Raw genomic sequence first — 27,432 nt, 5'->3', positions numbered from 1 at the left:
TGGCATCTTATCTTTGAGTAGAACATGAAGTTTTGCATAGTGTTAGTAATTCTAAAAGCCTATCACTAAGTGATTTCGTACACTACAAAGGAAAAGAGTTCATTACAACGGTTTTATTTTTTCAACAGTACATTTAAGACATGTTTCAATACAATGGCTGAGTTATTCACCACCTGGCTTTTCAGAGATATAGTGTTTCCTAAAATTACACACCCCCGAATTTGTACAGATGTTCTTTGTACACAAGAAAATTCAGCTACCTTTTTCTGGCTACAGAGTCATTCTTAGGAATACTATCTAACCTCTCAGAATTCAGGTGAACTTACAGATATGGAAAGCTCTTCCAATACAACAATTTGGAGCCAAAAATATAAGTCAAAATATTTAGCAATTCTCTGTGTGTTTGTTATTAATACATGTTGTTCCTGTTAAGACTTCCCTTTTGGTAGGACTGTTATACACTGAAGACTGAGCTGCTGTTCAAACATGTTTCCATATGGCAAAAAGAACATGTTCAGGGGTAAAATTCATCCATCTGTGCTGAATTTTTGAACTGGTCTTCTTATGGTAAGTTATTAACATACATAAATGCAACCTATTAATCATAAACTTCATGAGATGCTTTCATCATAAAACTGCATGTAACTTACAATGGTTGTTGCATACTCATTTATAGTTTTTAACTTTTTGAAGGATCTTTTTTTTGTGGTCTAGTTGTGGGGCCTGACCTCTGGGCCTGGGCGCTGTCCCTCAGCTCTTTGGCTCAAGGCTAGTGATCCACCACTTGAACCACAGCATCACTTCCAGCTTTTTTATTTCTGCTTATGTGGTGCTGAGGAATTGAATCCAGGGCCTCATGCATACAAGGCAAGCACTCTACCATTGAACCACCTTCCCAGCCCTTTTTGAAGGATTTTTATGACTACGAAGCTACTTCTCCCTCAAAAGAATAATGTAGTAATATTGAATACTATCTAGCCTACATTTCTTTCCATGAAAAAAAAACTGCACATTTCATTGCAGCCTTCTCTGTGCTTTTTCTTCCAAATGGTTTTTACTAAGTCCTGGAAATGAAGCATGAAAGACTGAATTATTAATTCCTAGTTCATTACTAAAGGGATGAAGTTGTCACTGATGAGAAATGCTAAAGGGAAGTAATGCATACAATGTCATCCTGTGTAATAAAACTATTCAAGAGAACCAATGTTCAGTTGGCATTTCAATAAAATGTACGTGCTGCTGGGTGCAGGCTCACGCCTGTAATCCTAACTATTCAAGAGGCTGAGACCCGAGGACCACAGTTGGAAGCCAGCCCTGGCAGGAAAGTCTGTGAAACTTTTATCTCCAATTAATTACAGAAAAAGCCAGAAATGGTGCTTTGGCTCAACTAATAGAGCACTAGCCTTGAGCAAAAAGAGTTCAGGGCAGTGCCTAAGCTCAGACTTGGATCCCCAGGACCAGAAAAAAAAGTGTTGAATGCATGAATGGTGATCAATTGAAGTTGAAGGGTCCTCAACCTAACTCTTGGTTTTATTTATTGATTTTTTTTTGGTCAGTCATGGGGCTTGAACTCAGAGCCTGGGCACTGTCCCAGAGCTTTTTTACTCAAGGCTAGCGCTCTACCATTTTGAGCCACAGCACCACTTCAGTTTTCTGGTGGCTAATTGGCAATAAGAGTCTCACACTTTCCTGCCAGGGCTGGCTTTGAACTGGGATCCTCAGATCTCAGTCTCCTGAGTAGCTACGTGTGAACCACTGGTGCTTGGCAGTTTTCTTTTATTCTTGAAAAAATGTGTCTCTTGGGCATTTCAGATGTTACAATGTTATGATTACAAAAGATATAGCCTATGCATGATGAGAACATAGGACAGAGAAGACAGAACAGGTTTGACTTAAGAATGGCTGGAAATTTTCCAAATTGATGAGAGACTCAAACTGTAGACCCAAGATCGGTAAACACAAGCAGGATAACTACCCTCAAATCTGTAACTAAGCATTTCCTATTCAAACTGCAGAAAATCAAAGTTAGAACAATCTTGAAAAAGTCCAGGCGTGAGGTACCTTAATTATAGAAGTACATGGGTAAGAATTACATCACATTTCTCTTCAGGAGCCATTCAGAAAGAAGAAAGTAGAATGAAATATTTAAAGGACTAAGAGGAAAAGTGAAATTATTCTTCAGACTCAAAGAGTAAAAGAGACTCTCAGAGAAGTTAATGGAATTTGTCGCACTAAATGAAGTTCCTCAGAAAGCAATCAAATTATAGAGTCAGGAACTTGGGTCTATGTAAAGAAAGAAAATATGAAAGTAAAAGATCTTTAACTTCTATTGTACTTAGTTATCTGAAAGAAAAGTTTGTTCAAAATAGTAAGTGTTAGGTCTGCCCCTTCCAGCCTTCCTCTTCCTGAAAGATAGTGCATCACCTTACCAGAAATCACCTGTCTGAAACCAGTAGTAATCACCTGCCTGTCAATCACCTCAGTGTGAGTCTGCAACAGACCCCAGGCTCTGAGGTCACTTCCTCATCTGCTGAGGTCACTTCTTGAACTTCCAGAACAGCCCTGGTCAGCCTCCTTTGGACAGTGAGAGGTTCCCCAGGCTCTGAGATCACTTCTGCACCTGCTGTAGTCACACCTCCTGCTTTTCTCCATAGAATCCCACTTACCCATAAGACCCTCCCTCTTTGTCTCTTCTCTTTTCTCTCTGCATGCCTCCGTCTCATGAAGGCTGGCAGTTCGCTTTCCCTCCAATAAAGTCTTTTTTGCCTGAACCATGTGACTGTATCCTTTCACCAAACCTTACAGTCATACCAATTTTGTATTTAGTGATTATCACTCCTGGATAAGAGACATGAATATCGCTAATGTTATTCAGGATACTGGGGAGGAATTAGGAGATTGATATGAAAGACATTTACTACCCCGGAAGCAGGATAATGTTATTTGGAAGCAGGATTTGATTATTTCTAAATGGATATTCACACGAAGACAACTACCAGAGAATTCTTTTTTAATTTTTAAAGAAATTTTTAAATTGTTTTTTTGCTATTTATGTAAGCCTATCTACTCAGAAGGCTAAAAATCTTGAAGCTCCCATTCAAAGCCAGCCTGACAGGAAAGCCCATGACATGAGATTCTTATGAATTAAACACCCAAAAGACAGAAGTGCAACTGTAGCTCTATGCTTAAGCACGAAAGCTCAGGAATGGTTCCCGGGCCCTGAGTTCAAGTCCAGGACTGGCACTGGAAAAAAAAGTATAATTGATATGTGATTGAATGCAATTTGTATCCACCCCCAAATCTCTCTTATGTTGATGTCCTAAATCCCCATACTTCAGAATGTGACTGCATTTGGAGACAGCCTTTCAATTGGATGTGCTCTATTCCAATATGACTGTTATCCTGATGAGAAGAAATCTGAACACAGAAAATGAGGATGTTCATACAAAGAAAGAATTTTTTAAAAGTGAGTAAAACAGCAACAATGCAGCAAGAAGGAACATCCAGAAGAAGCTAAGGCTGCCAATATCTTGGATGTGGATCTCTAAGTCTTCACAAATGTGAGAAAATCAGTTTCTGTCATTTAAGTCATTCAGTCTGTGGTATTTTGTTATGACAACTTTGGCAAACTAATATGTCAAGATAAGAGAGCAAATGGAAACATACAAAATGTTCCATTCAAAGTAGAGAAATCACCAGCTCACCATCACACCTACACGGCTCCAGTATAATGCCAAGGGATTTCAACCATAAGAACTTATAAGACATAGAGTCTGAGAACAGATCTCCTAGGGAAATTTCAAGGTATTCACTGAGCACTTACAACTACTGTATACATGACACAGAGTCTAGCTTCCAGCCACATTAACATCAAAAGCTCTTGCCCAAGACCTTTTTGCTTCAGTTTCTATTGTCCCATCATGCTCAGTTCTCAACAAAAGGTTAAAAAGCATGCTAAAAGGGAAGGGAAAAAAGAGTTTAAAGAAATAAAACAAACTTCAGGACTACATTCAGTGGGGGCAGGAAGTAGTGAGAATGTTACAGAACGAGATAGTAGTAAAACCTGTATAACCCACCATGTAAATATACTAAAAAACACTACATTATACTAAATTCAGTCCTTTCAAAGGATAAATTTAAAGGTCTATGTATGTTTTAATGAACATGACTTTAAGAGGATTTACCTGGCTATTTGTAACATTTTTCAAAAGAAGTTTTCCTATACTCTCAACATACTCACCCAATTGGTGAAAATTATATGAAATTAGCAAATAAAAATGTATCTATGTTATTTACAGCAGAAGAACAATAAATTTTCAGAATCATGGTTCTGAGGGCTGGGGAAATAGCTCAGAGGTACAACGCTTGCTTAACAGGTACAAGGACCTGAGTTTGAATTCTGGCACCATGGGGGAAAGAAAGAAGTATGGTTCTCTTTGTATAATCTTTGCTATCTATAGTGCTAACAATAAAAGAACAACATTTTTCTTTTTTTCCATTCCACAAGTATCTATTTCATATCTGCCTAAGGAATTGTACTAGTTGCTGGCATACAAAAGTGAATTTGAAAGTCTTTTCCAGGTTGGTAAACGATATTCGATTTATATAAATAATTGTGCACACGGACTGAAGGAGATGAAAATGGGCCTGGTTTAATATATATATATATATATATATATACACATATATATATATATACATATATCTATATGCTTATCAAAGACATTGTCAAGCATAAATCATGGGAAAATATAAAAGTTTCTAATTGTATTATTATTTTTTTACCTTTGTAATGCTAGTGATTGGACCCAAGGCCTCATGATTGTTCGGCACATTCTATCTCTTGAGCTAACCCTCTATTCTGTTTTTGAGGTAGTCTCCCTCACTTTGCCCATGCTACCCTTGAATTAACAATCTTGTCTACATCTGCAGGTAGCCAGGATTGGAGGTGTATGCCACCATACCCCTCCAGATTTTAAGTTGTTCAGAAGTGTTTGTATATTGTCTCTTCACCCCACTACTAAGAATGGAACTCACATCCTAGCACATGCTAGATAAGCGTTCTGTCTCTGTAAAACTCACATCTTTAAAACTAATAGTTTTCTCAATAAATTCAACTTGTGTTTGTCTAAAAATAACTAACTAACTAAATAAATAAATAATTGTGAAGGAAGGCAATATACGAAAAGTTCTAAGAGCTGGGCTATGGTCATTCACACCAATAATCCTAGCTATTCAGGAGACTGGGAATGAGGATCCTGCTTCAAAGCAAACTTAGGCAGATCGTCTAAGAGGCTCTTATCTCTAATTAACCACCAAAAAGCCAGAAGTGCATGTAAGGCTCAAGTGGTAGAACATAAGCCTTGAGCAAAAAACGAAAAACAAAAAATGAAGACTGCAAGGACCAAACTCCTGTTCCAGCATAAAAAAAAGAAAAAAACAACCACAAAAAACAAAAAACAAAATGAAAAGAAGGAAAAAGAAAAAGAAGCCAAGTGCTAAGACTAAATGAAATTTAAACGTATAGAAGAGCATTTTCAGCTTGGGTAATCAAGGTAGAGATGCTTTAACTGAGCCTTTTATTTTTAATTCCTGACACTAGGAAAACAATTAAAGATCAAATAGGTTCTCTTGTTTTATCTGATAAAGGTCAAACAATATGTATATAGAATTATGTATGTGGGTGTATTTATGCATATTTGGTTTATGAAATTCAGCACAGCTGAATAGTGACACTATTCTGAGAGGTTATGGAAAACTTAGGTGTGGGGCCTGAGAAGATTTTTACTGGGGACGTGCTATTGAAGATTATACCTGGTCATCGTCCGTGCCCTCTCTTTGCTTCCGGTTCATGATGAGCTGAGCAGCCTTCCCTTCTGCATCATGTAGAGCCTCACCTCCAGGTCCAGGTAATGCAACACCTCGCCATACATAGTGGGAGGCCAAATTAAAAGATTTTTTTAATTACTTGTTTTGTAGCCCAAGGTATCTACCTCCTGAGTAGTGCTGGGATTACAGGAATGTGCCACCATGCCTGACTTCTTTCTGCCTTTTAAAGAGTTTATGTCAGGTATTCTCATCACAGTGATAGAAAACTGACTCATGGGGCTGGAAAGGTGGCTCAGTGGTAGAGTGCTTGCCTTGCATGCATGAGGCCTGGGTTCAATTCCTCAGCACCACATACACAGAAAAGACCAGAAGTGATGCTGTGGCTCAAATGGTAGAGCACTAGCCTTGAGTTGAAGAGCTCAGGGACAGTGTCCAGGCCTAGAGTTGAAGCCCCATGACCGACCAAAACAAGAAAAAAGAAAACTGACTCATGCTATGTACATATGTCTAATACAAAGTATAAGAGGATGAAAATGAAAAAGTGAATGGGTTTTGACGAAGGATAAACCTTTTCAGTATCTCTCTGAAACCTTTAGAAAAACTTCAACTGTCAAAATACAGACTTAAGTTTTTAATGAATAGGCTATTGGCTAAATCCCTAGGTGACTTCTTCTACTGCTTCCATTTGTACTTCATGTTGATGATTCTGTTCTTCGCTATTTGTTCCATCCTTAATTTTTATCCTTTCATCCATTCATTATAATGTAAAAGGGCCCACTATAGGCAAGGCAAGGAATAAGGAACACAGAATTGGACAAGACAGTGTTCTAACTCTTGGGAGTTTACATTCTCTAATATAAAGGTATTCAATTAATTAATATTTATTAATTAATCAATTAATATTTGATTATAAATATGTAACGAAGAAGTTTAGTTCTTTATTCCTTTGAAGTGTTTGACTTAATATACTCTCGATGCCTTTCCAAGAAATACATAGGCTAGAAAATGGAAGGAGAGCCATTAAAACTTTGACGTTTCTAAGAGAAAGTAAAGACTGGGTTATTTTATCTTGCATATGTGATCACAGAGAAACATATGGGCCATTTGGAGGTGACATATACTATCATTGAATGTTCTTTGAGTCATTTACTGAGTAATCCATCGTCTTGAAAGGATTCCAGAGCAATCAGAGGGTTGTAAAGTAGGTATAAACTTCCATACAATCTGGTTTCAAGGCATATGGCTTGCAGACCAAACTGTACTTGAAATAGAAGATTGAATGCTCTCACAGCAGCACAGAGAAGTGCCATGGAAATATCCTTAGGGTTTTAGAGGAGCAGCCGTTCTTCTGTTTTAAGTACTATCCTTCTGAGAAACCATCCTGGGCTTATTCTGACTATAAGACATCAAGTACTCACATGAACTGAGGTGCCACCTGACTCACATGACGACCTTCCTGCAAGAGGATGTACAAGATCAGGCTTGAGCACCAACTGCACAAGTAAGTGACCCAAGGCATTTGTTTCTGTTGTAATGACATGCTTCTCTAACCATTATCTACAGCTTCATGGAGATTGTCCAGAACATGTGACAGAGAAAGAGAACATTTACATCATCTATTTTCTAGACAGTTCTTCACAATATGACAGTACCGCTCAAAAGAAGACTGCCATCATATTTCAGCATTATTCAAGGCTGTAAGGGAGATTTTCCAAGTTGGTAAAATACCAGATTTTACATCAAGTTTGCTTAGACTAGAAGGAGATAATATAGTTATATACTGATTTATAGTCAGTGACAATAGCTTGATACAATAGTCAGAGAAATTGGTAGAAATATGAACAAATTACACAGAAATTCGCAACATTTGAAAATTGATAAGAAGGTTTGGGGAAGAGGTGTGAGGAAAGTTATTTTAGAACAGGCATAGATTCTGGGGCTATTTCTGTTCTATTTCAAGGCTTACCAATGTGCATCTCTTATGGATGATTCTTGAGAATCAGGAGAACAAAAAGTTTGCTTGCTTAGCAACTGTGAAGCCCTGAGTTGAAACTTTCAGTACTGAAAACAAAACGAAGACAACGTACATCCCCCAAACAAAAAACTTGCAGAGGTACAAAAAGATAAGGGAAAGTGGAGCTAAATAACCATGTTCATTATTGGAATTCCGGTACCAATCACTGTGAGTCTGAAATCACTTTATAAACACTGTAAGGATCCACAGAAGTATTAATTTAGCCTGAGACATGCTAAGCAAGCTTCTCACTTCTTGAGCCTTCTCACAGATTTTTCCCCCATGAACAAGATCCTTTCCCTGCTTTTCACCGAGATGGTTCTTGGCTTTTAGGTGTCAGCTCACATATCAGCAAAGAGAGTAGGCAGACTGCTCTGTCTAAAGCTCTGCCTTTATCACTACATTCCTAACAATTGTTGCCTGTTTTTCCTTTTGTATTGTGTATTACAACTTTTTATATATTTGTCTTTTTATGTATTTGTCTTCTATTGGATGATAAGACCAACAGGGGTTTCAGACCACTGAATAGCCAGCAGCTAGCAGACTGCTTATGCACAGTAGCATTAATCATGGAATGAATAAGTAAAATTGTCCTCTCAGGGATAGCATTTAGAAAGCTTCTGATAAACCCAAGGTCTCCTTTACCTTGCTGCCATTTTTGCAAACTTGGAAAGCTTGGAACAGTTAAATACAGAAAATAAAGTCCGTGAAGTCAATAGGTATGAACTAGGGGCTGAATCTTTGACATTCTAATACTCAATACATACTTAGAGAGCAAAACTCAACAAAGAAAATTCCTCATTACTGATATTGATTGGCCCAACTGTAATTGAGTTCAGAGTCTTGTACTCTCACTCAACAATTTTATTTTTTGTTCATGTCTGGTGCTCCCCCACTTGAGCTACATATCTGGTCCAGAATTTTGTTGTTTAATTGGAGATGGTCTCAAAGGCCTTCCTGCCAGGCTAGGCTTCAAACTGTAGTCCTCCAGGTCTCAGTCTGCCGAATAGATGGGAATTGCTGAGTTATTGCCTCTAATGTGAATTTTGATGGGTCTGGACTATGGCTTAAAACATTGAACTAGCTGAGCACAATGGTATATACCAATAATCCTAGCTACTTGGGAGGTAGACATTGGGAGGACTCAAGTTACTGACCAGTCAAAGTAGAGAGGTAGCAAGACTGTCTCACCCAATAAGCTGGTCATGGTAGCATATATCAAACCAAAATACCCAAGACATAGTAGGAGGATCATAGTCCAAAGCCAACCCCAGGCAGAAGGATAATACCCTATTGGAAACAAAGTAACAAAAACAAGTACAAGGCCCTCTGTTCAATCCCCCAAACTACCAAACAATAATTTAAAAACAAAACATGGAAATGAATGAGTAGCAGTGATTCACATCTGTAATTCTAGCTACTCAGGAGTCTGAAATCTGGAGGATCATGGCTTAAAGCCAGATTGGGCACGAAAGTTCATAAAATCTGTAATTAGGTGTGGCTCCAGTGGTACACCACCAGCTGAGAAAACAACAGAGTAAGCAAGAGGCCCCTACTTCAAACCCCAGTACTGACAAAAACAAAGACAGGAAGAGCCCACTAAATTGGTACTTTTTCTTGCAAAATTTTCAATTACCATACTTAAAAATTAAGTCTGTGGTTTTAATCTCTTGTAGTTACAATGAAAAATTTGTGTTTAGCTATCAATTAAAGACCCACTAATGAGTTTAACACCTTCAGTGCATGAGAAATGGACATTATATGGAGAAACAGTCACCAACTCCCTCACTGTTTCTACGCGTAAATCCTGCATTTCTCCTTCCCTCCCTAGATGCCCATTTTTTGCCTAAACATTACATCATTGGTCTGGGTTTCTGTGGTAGGAAGGAAGAACTGGGCAAAGGAAACAGATGATATTCTGGAGCTATCAAACACCAAAGGAAGTAAATCATCACAATCATCACTTAGCAACAAAAATCATTTCTGTTACTAGAATCCTCACTTCTGAATCTGCCTGGATAAAAAAAATAACCATTTAAAGACATTTTCATTATTATTTCTTGATAACATTTACCTACTATTTGAGTTCACACTTGGACTAGATTATTTATAATCACAGTATAAAGTGTTGTTTTTTGTTTTTTGTTTTTTTGTCAGTTGTGGGGCTTGAAATCTGGGCCTGGGCACTGTCCCTGAGCTCTTCAGCTCAAGGTGAGTGCTATACCATTTGAACCACAGCACCACTTCCAGTGTTCCCATGGTTAATTGGAGATAAGAGTCTCATAGACTTTCTTGCCCGGGCTGGATTTGAACCTCGATCCTCAGATCTCAGGCTCCTGAGTAGCTAGGATTACATGTGTGAGCCACTGGCGCCAGGCTGTCTTTTAAAGTGCTAAAACAAGTATAATATATATTAAACTTAGTCTTGGTTTGTTATTGTAGCTAGGATTACAAGGCTTGAACCAGTGTGCAAGCCACCTGCTGCTTTTTTGATTGAGTGGTTTGATGTTTTTTTTGTCTAGGAGTTCAAGGTGCATAATTAGGCTATTTGAGTCCTCTCTCTCTCCCTCTTTCTCTCTCCCTCTCCCCCCCCTTGTAGACACTCATAGTTTCACTCATAGTCTTTCCTCTTTGCCTGTCCTTGCTCTATCTCAGAGGTTATTGTAAGTTTTTTTCACTTTAATCAAATTCTAGAATTTTTTATTTTTTTCCTTTTTCTCTGTTCAGTGACAATCTGGTTATTCACCAATGTACTATTCAGATTCTCACTTGCTTAGTATGTCCATCAAGAGACATTGGACTGTTCCCTTTATTAATATGAAGTGACTTGTGTCTCTTCTGAATTATTTTGGTCTGCTTTATCAAATATGAATATGGTTTCTGGATTTCATTTGCTGAGAAAACCTTTTTCCATCTTGTCACTCTAAACCAATGTGTTTGTCAGTAAGATGCATTTTAATAGATAGTTCTTGATATTTGATCCAACTCACCTTTCTGTCTTTTGATTGAAGAATGGAGACCATTAATATTTACTTTTAACAGTGAAAGGAATATAGTATTTTCCTGTCAAACTGTCAGGATGATATTTCTATTTTTAGTGTTTCTGAGGAACACTATTTTTAGTGTTTCTGCATTAATGTGAATTCTCACCAACAGGATATAAAAGTTCCTTTCCTCTTGTCATCTTTGCCAACATTTGTTGTCATTTATCTCCTTAATACTGCCCTTCTATCAGGAGTGAGATAGAATCTCAGTAGTGTTTGCAAAATGATTCACAACTCCATTATGACTAATAATGTTGAACATTTCCCCATATATTAGTCAATTGTATTTCTTCTCTAAAATGTCTATTCAGTTTGTTGGTTTATTGATTATATTGTTACTTTAGCTCTTCATATATTATAGGTATCCATTCCTTGTTTGATGTATAGCTGAGCGTGATCTTTTCTCTTTCGTTAGGTTGTATCTCCATGGTTTCTTTCAAGCAGCATAGTCTTTTATTTTAATGTAATCTCATTCATCAAACCTTGTTTCCTGAGCAAAAACCTAGTGAGAAAGTCATTATTTGATCCCTATGATTTCCTGTAATAGTTTCAAAGTTTTGGTTCTTACATTAAGGTCTTTGCTCCATTTTTTTAACATTGATTTTTGAACAGGTTAAGAAACAGGGATCTCATTTCAGTCTTGCACATGTGGATATTCAGAGTTCCCAACACTACATGTCCAATAGCTTCCTTTTCTCAGACAAATATTTTTTGGCATCTTTGTGAAAATCAACTGAATGTAGCTGTGTGGGCTTATTTGTGTATCATCTGTTCTATTGGGCATTTAGTCTACTTTTGTGTCAATATCATGCTGTTGCCCTGTAGCATAATTTGAAGTCACATATTATGATACCACCAATTTTGCCCTTTTGCTCAGATCACTTTGAATATCTGGGTCTTTTATACTTTCAGATAAATTTTAGGATATCCTATTCCTGTGAAGAATGCCACTGGAACTTTGATAGGGAGTATAGTGAATCTATAGATTGTTTTTGGTAGTATAGCCATTTTCACAATATTAATTCTGCCAGTCCATGAATATCAGAGGTCTTTCCATCTTCTATTTTCTTCTTAAACATCTTCAGTGTTTTATAACGTTTGTTGTAGAGTCCTTAGTTAAATTTACATATGAAAAAAATTATTATGATTGGGATTGTTTTCCTGATTTTGTCTTAGACGTTTACTACTGATATTAGAAACAATTTTGCAATAAACATGAGTATGCTTATATTCTTTTGGACAAAAGTGGCAGACAACCTGTGTATATCATGCCCTATTCTTGTCATTAAAGAGCTCTTAAATTTTCATCTTAAACCTCTTTTCACCTGTAAAATTGAGCTGAATCTTAGGAACGGGAGACATATAATTCACATCTTTCAAATGAGTGTAAAAAGGTCCAGGGGCAGGGAAGAAGGGGGGGAGATGTAGGACACATAGACAACCATACAGAAAAAATATTTTCTAGAATACTAATTTTATTAGAGATTTTCAGACCAAGTATGGATTTCTCCTATTAAACACAAATAAATGAGAGTGAAATATAACTATTTTTAAGATATAAATAAGACCCTTGGGGGGGAGAAATTCATATTTCTAAGAAAGTTGCTTTGAGCTTTGCCCCCAGAAGACAGGATTTCTTCCCCATTGCTACTAGGATACAAGGCAGGGTCTGGATTAAGAGGACTTACTCAGCCAACTCAAGCCATTGGAGAACTGTAACCATGATATATTTGAAGCTGCCATTGAACTTGAAATTAAATACACATTCTAGTCTTTTTACTATTTTATGCCACAACTTGCCATAGGTAAGGTTTGATTTCATTTTTTTCTTAAAACTGTTCCATCTTGCTTTCTATAATTCTGTTGAATGTCTACCTTGTTTTTTAAAAACAAGAAGGTCAACCAGCTGGGGCAAGGAAAGTCTGAGAGACTCTTATCTCTAATAAACCACTCAGAAAACTGAAAGTGGTGCTGTGGCTCAAATGGTAGAACACTCACCTTGAGCTGGAGCTGAGGGATAGCGCCCAGGTCCAGAGTTCAAGCCCCACAACCGACAAACAAAACGAAACAAAAAAAAAAAAAAAAAGAAGAGGGCCCCTAACAGCCTTTAAGGCATACCCACTGGGAATATCAACCACTGGGTATATGTGGTTGATGTTTCTCAATTCATTTTAAATCTAGTGGTTTTTACTTTCACATATACTACATTTCACATGCTTCACATAATATTCATATTAAACACACTGCGAACTTGCTTTAAAAGCAGAACTTTTAGGGAAGATGGTTCAGTGGTAGAGTGATTGCCTTGCATGCATGACGCCCTGGGTTTGATTCCTCAGCACTACATAAGCAGAAAAAGGTGGAAGTGGTGCTGTGGCTCAAGAGGTAGAGTACTAGCATTGAGCTGAAGAGCTGAGGGACAGCGCCCAGACCCAGAGTTCAGGCCCCAGGACCAAAAGAAACAAAAACAAGCAAGCAAAAAAACAACTTTTAAAAGATAAAGATTTCAAACGTGAGGGGGAGAACTTAAGGAGGGACTTTTAAAATTTTCTGACGGGCAAAAAAATAACCCACCCTTATATAAAAATATTAATTATTGCATTGCAAAATCCGAATACACTAGAGTTCTCCCCCTGACAATAATTATTGGTAGAAAAATAAGTGTATGTTATGAGCAAACTGCACTAGGGCCTTGATTCTAATTTACTTCAAAACTGACACAGCATTCAGTAAACGATAGTAAAACAAAGTATACAAATCATGAAAGAATAAACCAAAAACAACAATGAAAAACCTCCCAGTTCTCTTCCACTCCCTAGATGCAGAGGGCAACTTTCCCTTTCTTGAATGCACTACACTTTCTTATCTATTTTAAAAGGACTGCTTTCCATTTCAGAGGCCGCAAATTCGCATGCAGGTTCAAAAGGAGGGCAACCCGCAGGGTCAAACAGGGACTCCAGGCACCAGGACGCCAGCCGATCTCATTCCTGGGCTAGGGGCCTCGGGTCAGGGAGCCGTGCAAAGGCCTGGGGACCATCGGGGGTGTCCTGGGGCAGTTACCTGCCTGCACGGGCGGGGCCCAGCGGGGGCCCACGCGGGTGTCAGGCTCAACCGCAGCCTCTCTGGTTGAATGGACTCAACAGTGGAAGGAAACCAGCCAGGAGAGGGTGGGTGGCTCGGACATGTCATTCTAACCACGCAGGAGGCTGAGATCTGAGGATCGCGGTTCGAAACCAGCCGGGGCAGGAGTCCATCTACCTACCAAGTAGCCTGTGGCTCAAGGGTCAGGGCCCCGAGTTCAAGCTCCAGGAAGGACAGACAGACAAGACAGACACACCCACACAAATACACCGACGGCCTGGGGTGGAGGATAACGCCGCAAACCCATCCGCAGCGACTTCCGACGCGGGAAGCCGGGAGGGACCAGACGCGGACACACACACAGGCCAGCCGCCGCGGGGCTGACCCGACCCGGAAGTGCTCGGCGGCCGCGGCGGCCACGCGCCCTTCCCTAGCAGCGTACGCACGCACGCACGTGCGCGCGCGCGCCCTTCCCCCCCCCCCGCCCCACTCCCCGTCCCCCTCCCCCGCGGAACTCCCGCCGGCGGCACGGCTGTCCCCGCGGCGCGCCCCAGCCTCCCTCCGCGGCCGCCACTACCATGGCCGAGACGAGCGAGGAGGTGGCGGTGCTGGTGCAGAGGGTGGTGAAGGACATCACCAACGCCTTCCGCAGGAACCCGCACATGTGAGTGTGAGCCGCGCGCCCCGGGCTCGGCCTCCGGGGTCCGTCGGGGCGGCCGGGCGGGCGGGGCGGGGGCCGAGCTCCGGCTGACCTCGGGTGACCCCGGCCCGCACCGGCCTGTCTCCGGGCGCGGCTGCGCGGGGTCGGGCGGGCCGCGGCCCGGGGTGGGGGGGGTGGGGGGGTCTGTTATTACCGGGGCGCCTCCAGCCTCCCACCCGCGACGCCGATGCTTCCGTCCGACGTGTGCAAGTGTCTCCCTCGCCCTACTCGTCCCTTCGCGAGGAGTTCTCGAAACTCCCACCCCCCCCGCCCGGGTGGTGGTGGGACCCGCGGCGGGCGGTGTGGGTCTGGGGTCTGTGTGTGTGGGAACACAGCTCTGCACCCGGGCCGCCCCCCCCCGGCCCCAATTCCCCCCCCGGGCCCCGACCCCCCCCCCCCGGGCCCCGATCCCCCCCGGGCCCCGATCCCCCCCAGGTCCCGACCCCCCCGGGCCCCGATCCCCCCCAGGTCCCGATCCCCCCCGGGCCCTGATCCCCCCCCCGGGTCCCGATCTCCCCCCCCAGGTCCCGATTCCCCCCGTCCCGATCCCCCCCCCGGGCCCCGATCCCCCCTCCGGGTCCCGATTTCCCCCCCCCGTCCCGATCCCCCCGTGGTCCCGATCCCCCCCCCCCGTCCCGATCCCTCCCCCGGGCCCCGATCCCCCCCCCGGGGGTCCCAAAGTAAGTTTGAGGGGTTGCCTTTTCCCCGTGTCCCCGGGGTGAGACGCGTCTGGAAGGTGAACCAAGGACCTGCCCGGGAGCGCAGTCTCCGCCTGCCGGCGGGGCGGGTCTGGGTCCCGCGCTGAGTCGCAGCGGCCCGGGGACGTGTTGACACCTGTCATCCCCGGCGGGCCCGGCCCGGCCCTCGGACACCCGCCGCCCGACCCGGCTCGGGCTGGACCTCGGCCTGCCTTCTCCCCTGCTTTGGATGATAGAAAGCGAGCGCGCCGACGGTGCGTTCCCGGACACCTTAATGAATGGAGTTAAACCAGAAAAGAAAAAAAAAAAGCGGAAGCTATGGCGAGCGCTCCCGGCAACATTGTCCTAAAGGATTTAAAAAGAAGCAGCGGCAGCAACAGTGTAGCTCCTCTCCGCTGCCTCCTCTTCTGAGGCTGGGGAACCTGGGTTCCAGTGCTGCTTGGTTTTCACGTCATTTATGGGGTTTATTTGGAAGCTTTTTGTCCTGGAAACTGGAACACTGGAATCACTCTTTTTAAGCATTCCAGTCCCGTTCACTTTTCCGCCTAAAAAGATGTGCCAGGACCCTACATCTTAACCAAGTGTGGGGTGTTTCTCCCCCCCCCCCAAGGTGATGCTGTTATAAAAGAATTCAGAAGCCCTCGACAGCCTTTTGCTCCCTTGTGGCACACGATTGGAGACTTGCACTGAGCCTCTTTAAACACAAAACACTGCTGGGCCTCACAGCACACCTGCCACCTCGCTCTGGCTCTGACAGTGCCACTTCCTGTCTCCCTCCTGACTGCTGCCTTTTACAGAATGAGCCTGTTTGGAATGATTTCCTGGCCGTAGCCATAGTGGTTGCTGAGCCTTTTAAAGAATGCTTTGATGCCTTGTTGTGTATCAGTCTTTCAAGACTTTTGAGGATGAGAGCATCAGTACAAATAAGAGTCATCCTTTAGAAAAGAAAAAAAAAACATTGAGCAAATGAAGAACTGGCTTTTTTTTCATCACTGGTGTAATTTTTTCTAGCAGAAATTATAGCAGAGGTTAGAACTCTTAACATACGAATCACCTTAGTTTCTCTGAAAGACAGTGACACTAAAATAATGACACTGAAAGGACACTTAAAAGAATGACACCAAAAGAATGTCATTATTTTCTATTTGAAGAAATTGAGATTGGGTGTTAATTGGTTTGGCAGGTTGACACAGTACAGGGTGGAACATGCCCTAGTTCTGGATCACATTTATCAAAACTCTTAAGGCTTTAATGTCCTTCCCTTCCTCAGACTTTTACTGTGAAATCTCATTAATATGCTCCTTGTGAATACTTAATTTATAACTGTTAGTAGGCATTTGGGTCAGGCAAGATTTAAAAGTTTAAGAAGAGTTGAGCATGTCACATATTCTCAAAAAGAAGGCTACAGTCCTAGTTTTGTTTTTTTTAATGAGGCATGCTTACCTTTATACTTAGAACCTAATTACAGTATTATAAAAGGTTTCATTATTTAATTACTGTTTTCCATCTTCCCCAACATGAGATAGACTGATTTTTTTTTTGCTAACATCTACTCCCTCGAATATATATGTCTTTGTAGAATATCTAGCCAAAGCCAGTCAATGATGCACTAAGCAAGATGTAGATTTTGTTACTGTTGATGTGGATAGGTTATCCCCTCTCAGCCTTAGATTCCTCTTGATCTTGTAAGGCTAATGAGAACAGGAGAATCACAATGGCACTTGTTATTGCTAAGTAATCCCTCTGTCACTTGCCAAAAATACATTGATCCAATGAAAGATCAATGTGAAGCACTTTCATATAAGTTCTATACAGATGTTGTTTGTATGAGTGACTCCGAATTGTAATGGATTCTCTACAGGTGAAGGCTTCTCCCAGGGTAAGGTATTAGCATAAAGTATAGACCCTGTGTTCATGTGGAAAACAACCATCTATCGTGTAATTAGGGTCATGTTAATTAGGGCAAGTTATCACTGCTTTTACTTAATTGGCTGTCTCTCACTGTGAAGTACCAATTTCATTATATGGGACAGGAAGAAGTACACAATACGATTTTCATATGGAAGATACAGAAATTTTCTCAATGATTGAATTGTTCTGTATCTGTTGGAAAAGCCACATTGAGCACTTGAAATTTGCCTAATGCGAGGAATGAATTTTAAATTTAATTCTGATTTATATATATAATGATACCATGTGCCCAGTGATTACTGTTTTTCAGTAATCACTGTGGGTCTAAAATGGAGACTAAGATCTATCTGTGTGCACAAACAGTAAATTAACCCTGCAATTCAGTTTATAGTAAAGGTTATATTAGTAGTATGATAAGTAAGTGAGTCTATTAGAAGTACAGGGGGGAAGCTGGATACTTCTGGGTCAGAAATCTTGGGGATGTGGGTTTTAAGCTGAACACTGAAGCCTAGGATTTACAGTGTCAGGGAGATAGAGACCCTCCGCTAGGAACAATGAATCCACCCAAAGCGGAATGTGAGTGAAGAGATGCCATTGGGACAGATTATAGAAGTCATTGACCGGCTTCATCTCCTTAACTCATTTAAACCTTCGGCCAAAGAACACCGCTAGTTGAGTGGTACCTGGTCCCTATCCTAATGGAACTTTAAACAAATCGTACAGGTTGTACAGAGGTAGAGAGAGTGAAAAGGATATCTTGAAAGAATATTAACAGGAAAACCTTATTAGATTAGATGGTCAATATAGTTCTTTCTGAGGAACTAGCATTTAGATTGAAATGTAAAAATAGTTCAAGGAAAATAGGCTTTTTAAGCTGTATGAGGGCTGAGGGAATGTTTTTGAGTAGGAGAGTAGTAATGAAAGGCAGTTTTAAATTGACTTCAAATTGAATTGAGGAATAGAAAATCAGAGAGTCTAATAATCATCTTTTTGCCTGATTTTTATTTAAATAATGTATAGTTATAAGAGTTTGGATTTAGAATTTGAGTCCTGAATTTGAACCTTGTCTTTTTACTTACTAGCTGGATAGACCTAGACAAAACTGTTTCCTCATCTCTAAAAGGGGCTAAATTTTTTTTTCTGTTAGAAGCCTATTGTTCATAATAAATGAAATAATGTATATTAAACTAACAGGATAGCACATAAAAAACAAATTGTAATTTGTGTAGCTGTTCTCTAAAGTCAGTAATATACAAAGTTATCTTTAAAATTAATGAGAAAGCATAGTAGGTCATTGAACTCTTGTTAACAAGAGCTAATTCCTTTAGATATTTTACTAACATTCCTTTTTTAAAAATCATTCTAGAGAGAATTTCCAGTTTTGAAGTGGGGGTAAGCTAGCAAAAACAACTATTAGGTTAAAAATATCTTGTACTAGTTTATGAATTCTTGGACTTTTTTTTTTTAATTCAGTTTCCACATGACAGGCTTCAGTATTTGGGACATCTACCTCTCCTAAAAGGATGATTGATGATACTTTTATGAATAGAAAGAGGATTTACTTGCAGATTGATGTTTCCACAAGACACAACCAAGAGAAGCTCGCTAGACATGTCATTATTTTATATGAACCCTGAACTTCAATGGACCGCCATTAAAAACTGAGGGATTCCAAGAACTGAGTTTTATTGTGTATTCTTATTAAGTAAACTCACTCATTCATTCCTTGTTGTATGTCTTTGGAGTGCCTTTTGAAGGTAATCTAAATAGTGAGCATTTTACATTATCTCTTTCCAAGGAATGGAACTTGCTCACTGTCCCAAACTTCCCCCATCTTTAAAAGTCCTGTGCCCAAGCTAGGAATGTGGCTTAGTGGTAGAGTGCTTGCCTAGCATGCATGAAGCGCTGTGTTTGATCCCTCAGTACCACATAAACAGAAAAGGCTGGAAGTGGCTTGCTGTGGCTCAAGTGGTAAAGTGCTAGCCTTTAGCAGACGGGCTCAGAGGGACAGTGCCCAGGCCCTGAGTTCAGTCCCCAGGATTGGCAAAAATAAATAAATAAATAATCCTAGCCTGGCACCAGTGGCTCACACCTATAATCCTAGCTACTTAGGAGGCTGAGATCTGAGGATGGTGTTCAAATCCAGCCCGGGCAGGAAAGTCTGTGAGACTCTTTATCTCCAATTAACCATCAGAAAACTCGAAGTGATGCTGTGGTAGAGCAAGTGGTAGAGCATTAGCCTTGAGCTGAAGAGCTGAAGGACAGCGCCCAAGCCCAGCGTTTGAGCCCCACAACTGACAAAAAAAAAAAAAAAAAAAAAAAAATCCGGTGTCCTTGATATTGTAGAAAGTATTTACTTGAGCATTTTGGTAATACCAGGAATCTAAAGGGCTAGAAACCTACATGTTAAACAACAAAATTTAATGGTGGTGAAAAGGTCATTATTTATTTATTGCCAGTCCTGAGGCTTGAACTCAGGGCCTGGGCACTGTCCCTGAGGTTCTTTTTGCTCAAGGCTGGGACTCTACCACAGTGCCACTTCCAGCTTTTTCTGTTTATGTGGTGCTGAGGAATCGAACCCAGGGCTTCATGCATACTAGGCAAGCACCCTGCCACTAAGCCACATTCCCAGCCCATGTCATTATTTTTTTTTTTACAAGACTTTTGTGAAGAAATACTTAGAAATATATTTGGTATGCATCACATACTCATTGTGCTCATTAAAATACCATTTAATTATGTAGGAAAACAATAAGAATTGTCAGATTTTGCAAAGAACTAAAAAAAGATTATATCCAATATAATCACATACTTTTTTTTTTTCCAATATAATCACATACTTTATAAGATACTTGCAGGGGTGGGGAGAGATGTATACCCAAGCCTTAATAGTGACAGAAAAATGACAAATAGCTTTTAGTTTGTATTTTTTCCCCTGAGTTTTCCACCTCATCTTGAGTATGAAATTAGAATATAAGCTGCCAGAAATCTAGGAAGAATTGGTCTAAATACTGTTTTGTTTTTTTCATTCTATGTCTAAGGTTTTAGATTAAGTATTTGGAGGCTCTAGGTTCTTAGCTACTAGTTATATGACCTTAGCTAACTTGTTTGCATCATTAGATCTCAGTTTCCTCATCCTATAAAATGACAGAAGAGAATTGAGTTCCATGCAGTTTTTTAAATGATTCTGGAATACTATTTTAAATGGTCTGGGAAAAAAGTGGACCATAGCCAGGCACCATCAGCTCATGCCTATAATCCTAGCTACTGAGGAGTCTGAGATCTGAGGATAGAGGTTAGAAGCCATGAGATTCTTATCTCCAATTAACCACCAAAAAGCCACAAGTGGAGCTGTGTCTCAAGTGGTTAGAACACTTGGCCAGGCCTTGAGTTGAAGCCACAGGACACACACACACACACACACACACACACACACACACACACACACACACACACACACACACACACACACACACACACACACACACACACACACACACACACACACACACACACACACACACACACACACACACACACACACACACACACACACACACGACTCTGACCTAAGGGACGCTCACAGAGATCTGAAGTCAAAAGTATTTACTTGGAAGCTCAGTGACACACGTGTCTTTACAAAATAAAGGCTATGTCTTTAGGAAGCAGCAATACATTATGTGTCTTCTGGCTCAAATAACAAAGGCTTAACATTCTTTACCTCTGCTTCCCTTTGCCTGTTAACCAAGGAGCTTTACTAACTGATCTCAGGCTCTTAAAAAAATGACAGTACAGTTGTTCATCTTTGTCTAGCATTTCATAATTTACCACATTCTCCACATGGAATTGTTGGGTTTTTATAATGAACAGGAAAATTATTACTAGTCCTGTGTTTCATTTTCACATACACTGTCAGTAGTAGAATGGAGACTTAATTACAGTTCTGGACTTGTGACAGAGTCTTGTGTTTACCCTACTAGTTTTATTTTCATGTCCCCCCTCCAAAGCTTTATATTTTTTATAACTTTTTATTCCCCCTACATGTAAATAGCTGGCAAGTTTCTCTCTGTCATAGCATTTGAAATCTGGATGAGCTTTTGCCCGTTTCCTTTACTAGAGATAATGTAGTCCCACCATTTTACAGCTGAGAAAACTGAGGTCTGTAGAGCCCAGAGTGATAGATGGAAGGTCCAGGCTGTTTTCAGAACACTGTAGTAGAAGAAAATCAGAGGAAATGCTCTTTTGTAAGGTTTAGAAGTTGCAGCCTTTGAAAACTATTTAAATCTCGCTGAAGTATAAGGATAATCAGCCTTTTAGGAAGTGTTTATTTAGTAATTTATGCTTATCCTTGGAATAGGGATAGCCAACCAAAGTAATAGGTTTTGCTTTTTGTTTTTTGCTTTAATTGTACAGATGGCTTTGTCCTGTAATTTAGATACCAAATTAGTACTTGGACATTTTATTCCCAGTACAACTAGTGAACATGACAGCTTTTACACTGGGGATTTAAGTATAAAAAACAGAACAACAGCAAAAACTTTCCCAAAAAAGATTATACTCGGAAGCCAGAATCCTTTTATTCTTGTTACTATAACATTTCATTTTTAGCTCTTACAATTTTTTGAAGTGTTCTAAGTAGTTATTAGATCTCAGAGAACAGAATCATAGACTGAGTTATAAAACTATTTTTAGCTACTTTTGTAGTGCTCTACTTTAGATACTAACACTCTGAACACTAGAAAGTACCAGCATGTAGTTATATGTGTAGTTGTCCTAATGAGTTAGATTTCAGGTTAGCCTCACCAAATACAATTACAAAAACATACTTTGAAATACTAGTCATTGTCCAGATGTTTGCCCAGCATTCTCCACATTCCTCTTACAGATCTTTATAAACTAGAATGGCAAAGTGTGTATTCACACACACTTGGGTGTGCATGTGCTGGATCTAGAGGCTTGAACTCAGGGTCTAGGCTTTGTCCCTGAGTTTTTTGGTTCAAGGCTAGTATTCTACCACTTGAGCCACAGTTCCATTTCTGGCTTTTTTGGTGATTAATTGGGAACAAGAGTCTCATGGACTTTCTTGACTGGACTGGCCTCAAGCTATGATCCTTAGACCTTACTTTGCCTTCTCAGCTAGGATTATAGGTGTGAGCCACCAGTACCTGGCTCAGTGTGAGCCACCAGTACCTGGCTCTGAGTTATTTGCTCTGAGTAATTTTTTCTTTTTGTCGCTCATGGGGCTTGAACTCTGGGTTTGGGTGGGCGCTGTCCCTCAGCTCTTTAGCTCAAGGCAAGAGCTCTACCATTTGAGCCACAGCACTACTTCCCATTTTCTGGTGGTTTATTGGAGATAAAAGTCTCACAGACTTTACTGCCTGAGCTGGCTTTGAGATCCTCAGATCTCAGCCTCCTGAGTAGCTAGGATTACAGGAGTAAGCCACTGGCGCCAGGCTCTCAGTAATTTTTTTTTTTTTTAACATCTATGTGAGGCTGGGAAGGTGGCTCAGAGCGCTTGCCTTGCATGCCTGAGGCCCTGGGTTCACAATTCCTCAGCACCACATAAGAAAAAACCCGGAAGTGGTGCTGTGGCTCAAGTGGTAGAGCGCTAGCCTTGAGCTGAAGAGCTTTGGGACAGTGCCCAGGCCCCACGACCGAACCCACCCAAAAAACATCTGTCTTACATTGTTAACTACTTATACTGTGTCCCATTGATTGCTAAGTCAAAGGGTATGTGAATTTAAAATGTTGAATGGCATTTTGAAATTGCCATCCAAAGATAAGGTTTGTCATTTATGAATAAAGTACAGTAAAGCATAGTGGTTTCCCAGTTCCCTTGCCATTACCAACAAACCTGTTTGTTTGGCTTATGTTCGTTTTTCATTTCTAACACCGCAGGAGGTGAGCTGAAATTCTCAGCCATGTTTTTTAGAAAGAGAAATAGCGTGGATCTTTAAAAATACTCTGGAATTAGAGAAATTGTGACAAGGCCAGAATTACCTTCAAATCTTCTTTATGTTTTATATATTAAGAGATGAAATTGGCCTGATCCCATGTCCTGAAGCAAGATATAACCGGAGTCCCATAGTCCTGGTTGAAAATAAACTCGGTGTGGAGAGTTGGTGTGTCAAGTTCCTTTTACCCTACGTCCACAACAAGCTCCTTTTATACAGAACAAGAAAGCAGTGGCTGAACAAAGACGGTGAGTAACCACCTTCTCCTCCTCCTCAGCTTCCTCCTAGGACCCTGGAAAAGAGTGGGAAGAGCCCTCGGGGTGTTGGCATTCCTGGCTTCTGGTTTGGGCCATTCCCCTCCCTTCCTGGGCAGCTGCTTAACCTCTGTGAAAGCGAGGAGTTTCTACCAGATCGTTAGTTTTCAAAATTTGCAACTACAGTATTATATAAAAAATGCCGCAGGCAGGATTCCAGGCCAGCGTCTGCAACCAGAGTGATTCTGATTCCACCTGTTAGTAATGTAGTGAGGCAATTTGCAAGACTTTATTTAAAGATCATGTCCTATGGCTTTCAACATATTTGAGTACCACTGAAGAATAAATTCCCTCTCAGCCTAGTCACTGATCTCTGATCACATTTAACGTTCTGTGGGCAATAGCACTTGTTTATGTAGCAGTCCAAAGGAGATGCTGGAGGTGTGATTGAAGTAGTTACACTGTGAGCTCATCTGATGATTTATGAACATGCCAGTTCTCTCTGAATCCCAATCAAACTCCCGTCTTCGGAATCTCTTTTCTATGCTGAAATGAAAAAAAGAAAACTAAAAAAAAAAACAGCCCAACAATTCCTTTTTCTCTGAGTCAGCTCTTTACTGCAGCTAATAATCTCTTATTAGTCCTGTGTTTCATTTTCACATGGGCAGTCAGTGTAGAATGGAGACGTAATTACGATTCTGGACTTGTGACTAGGTCTTGTGTTTCTATATCCTACTTGTTTTATTCTCCCTCCACCCTCAAAGCTTTATATTCTTAGAACTTTTTATTCCCTGTAAATGCAAATAGCGGCAAGTTTCTCTCTGGCTTTTTTTTCCCTCATCTTTTTTTTTTTTTTCTTAGTGCTTCCCGAAATTAAGCCTTTATGTAGACAAATTACGTTTGTTCTTTACTGTTTTTCGGGGGGAGTGCTTACCTAAAATCGTGTCCTCCCTTGTTTTCATAAAGCTTCTTTCTTTTTCGACATACCTTCAGAAGTGCTTAGTATGCTGGTGGGCTGATTTTTGAACAAGAACTTTGTTTCCTAGAGAATTTTAACTACTAGTTTGAGATCCATTACCAAGGGCCTCATCAGACCAGAAGCTGTTCTGAGTACTGTGGGAGTTAAAAGATGAGTGAAGTTTACAGTTGAGTGACAATGTCTTTGGGGGTAGGAAACATGAAGAAGAGTATTGCTGAAGGTACTACATACATACTGACTTCCTGAATACCTTCATAGCCTATCTTCATAGATTGATAGCACCTTTTCTTGTTTAGATCACTAAAACACCTGATTTGAAGAGGCAGTGAGAATATTTTCGGTGTGATTGTTTCACTTGTTTAGTCATCTGATACATGCATTTCAGTATAGAAGACTATACCTAAACGTGTCATAAATGGCATGACCATTTGTGGCTTGAACTTTAAGGTATTAGGTTTAAGTATAATCTAAAGTATAAGGGTATTTATCTTCTGCTAGACTATCTTTAATTGTTTTATCACCATGTCATATGTTTTAGAACATTGAGGTAGAAATTTAGACATATGAATTCATCAAGTTAGTTTTTACCAAATAAAGCTATATTTGTATTCAGATACACATAGATCTGAAATGGAGTAGTACATACAAAGGTGAAGGGGGGGGTAGAATGATTATTTTGTAGAGAAGAAACAATAGGAATTTTAAAAAGTCAAAACCTGTAATTGTTTCCGAACACTAGCTTTGCCCATTCATGTATGCCAGCCCCACCCACCCTCTTCCAGTGACTCTCCAAGTCCTCCTCTCCATTTCTGTTTCTCGTCCTTCTAGGCACTGTATTTGAAGCTTTGCTCCTTCTCCTTATTCATACCATTTAGTCTTGAAAGCTCTAGGAAGACTCACAGAACCTCTCAGTCCATAAGGTTGGAAAAAGCATAGTAATCTATAATATATAGTGTTGTACCCTACTCACATTGTATACTATCAGTATTATTTCTGTCCAACCTTTTGATTTGACGGAAAAAGATATCTGAAAATGCTGGCTTAATATAATGCTATTGTGTCAAACTTATGAATGAAAGCAGTTAGAGCACAGAGGTCAATCTCGATAAAGAAAAGAATCTAATTAAGGGGAAAAAAGTCAAGATTCCTGAGAAAAAGAAGTTGTTTTATTCTAGATGTTAATGGTTCACACCTGTAATCCTAGCTACTCATGAGTCTGAGGATCATGATACGAAACCAGCCTGAGCAGAAAAGTCTATGAGACTCCATCTCTAAAAGAAATTATTGAATGAAAATGTTCTTCCTTTAAAACTGTAGATAGTACTATAAGTGTAGTACTACAAGTGTAGCCAGGTACTTGTAGCTCATACCTATAATCCTAGTTTCCTACAGCCAAGAATAGGTAGCTGACAATTTAAAAAATAGTTCAGAATGTCAGTGTCTACATGTTTGATCATGCCAAAATCCTAATAATATATTCTATAACTCAAGATGACCTTTTTCTTTTAGAATAGGACTTAAACTTAGGGTCTTTTACATGTTCAGCTTGTTTTTCCCAGCTGGCACTCTGTTACTTGTACCAATTAAAGCCCTCATTTTTGTTGGTTATTTTTGGGTTTTTTTGGGTCCGGTCATGGGGCCTGAACTCTGGGCCTGGGCGCTGTCCCTCAGCTCTTCAGCTCAAGGATAGCACTCTACCACTTGAGCCACAGCACCACTTCCGGCTTTTTTCTTTTTGCTTATGTGATGCTGAGGAATCGAACCCAGGGCCTCATGCATGCAAGACAAGCACTCTATCACTGAGCCACCTTCCCAGCCCGGTTTTTTTTTTTTTTTAAAGGTCTTGTAGATTTTTCTGCCCATATTGGCCTCAAACCTTAATTTTTAGGATTATTGGTGTGAGCCACCAACACTTATCTTTTTTTTTTAACTTCTTAACAAAGCTATAGCTTCTTAAGTGTTTCTAACACATGATGTTTATTTAGTAAGTCTGCTATAGTAATGGCCTACTGCTGCTATGCTGAAGTTTCTCATGGAAATGAGTTTGTTTCCACTTGTCAGGAGTAGAGAGGAGAGTTTTGTTAAAAGCATAAACAAGCTGGACACGAAGAGCTCTTGCCTGTAATCCTAGCTACTCAGGAGGCTGAATCAAGAGGATCTCAATGCAAAGCCAGCCCAGACAGAAGTCTGCAACACTGTCTCTGGTTAGCCAGCAAAATACTGGACTAGCTCAAGTGGTAGAGTACTAACCATGCATAGGCAAACCAAGCACTAAATTCAGCTCCAGAAGTAGCAAGGAAAAAAAAGTACATAAAGTATAAAGAAATTATCAGTTAATATAGAAAAGGAGAATCCAGGTGACATAAGTACCAATTTACACAAGTAGTATAGCAGCTTTTTGAAAATTACATTAAAAAATCCCATATATCTCTCATCATGTACAAAGCTTCCCTGATTTTTGAGGTTTATACGTTTAGACAGTTTCACTATAAGTAAAACCTCTTTGATTAAAGATAAAAATACTTCTTGTTAATTAGCTGTAGTTTTAGTTGAACAATTTTTTTAACAACTTATTTAACAATAACAGTTATAGAGTTCATAAGCAATGTAGATTAAGATAATAATGACTGGGCTGGGAATGTGGCTTAGTAGTCAAGTGTTTGCCTAGCATGCATGAAACCCTGGGTTCGATTCCTCAGTACCACATAAACAGAAAAGGCTGGAAGTGGTGCTGTGGCTTATGTGGTAGAGTGCTAGCCTTGAGCAAAAGAAGCTCAGTGACAGTACCCAGGCCCTGAGTTCAAACCCCAGGACTGGCAAAAAAAAAAAATAATAATGACTAGCATTGTGAAGATTAAAAGATTTTTTGTGACTTTAGCTAAATATAACTATGCCACAGTATTGTGAAATGTATATAATCTCATAATTGCAATAAAGAAATACTTGGGAAAAAGAATATAAAATAAAC

The 27,432-nt window shown here is 40.3% G+C and overlaps 1 protein-coding gene across 1 annotated transcript in view; it reads left to right on the top strand.

Moving 5' to 3' along the window:
* The first annotated feature begins 14,485 nt into the window (after window positions 1-14,485).
* Ptar1 (protein prenyltransferase alpha subunit repeat containing 1) overlaps window positions 14,486-27,432 on the top strand; it is a 47,603-nt gene continuing 34,656 nt past the window's right edge. Inside the window, exons 1-2 of the mRNA XM_070035710.1 lie at window positions 14,486-14,632; window positions 23,310-23,479. Coding sequence (XP_069891811.1) covers window positions 14,547-14,632; window positions 23,310-23,479 — 256 coding nt within the window. The 5' untranslated portion in view covers window positions 14,486-14,546. The remainder of the gene's footprint in view (window positions 14,633-23,309; window positions 23,480-27,432) is intronic.

The sequence above is a fragment of the Dipodomys merriami genome, unplaced genomic scaffold, assembly GCF_024711535.1.
Source record: "Dipodomys merriami isolate MVZ:Mamm:240054 unplaced genomic scaffold, mDipMer1.0.p SCAF_26, whole genome shotgun sequence".
NCBI lineage: Eukaryota > Metazoa > Chordata > Mammalia > Rodentia > Heteromyidae > Dipodomys > Dipodomys merriami.
Note: the sequence above shows the minus strand (reverse complement) of the source record. Positions and strands in the feature narration are given on the sequence as shown.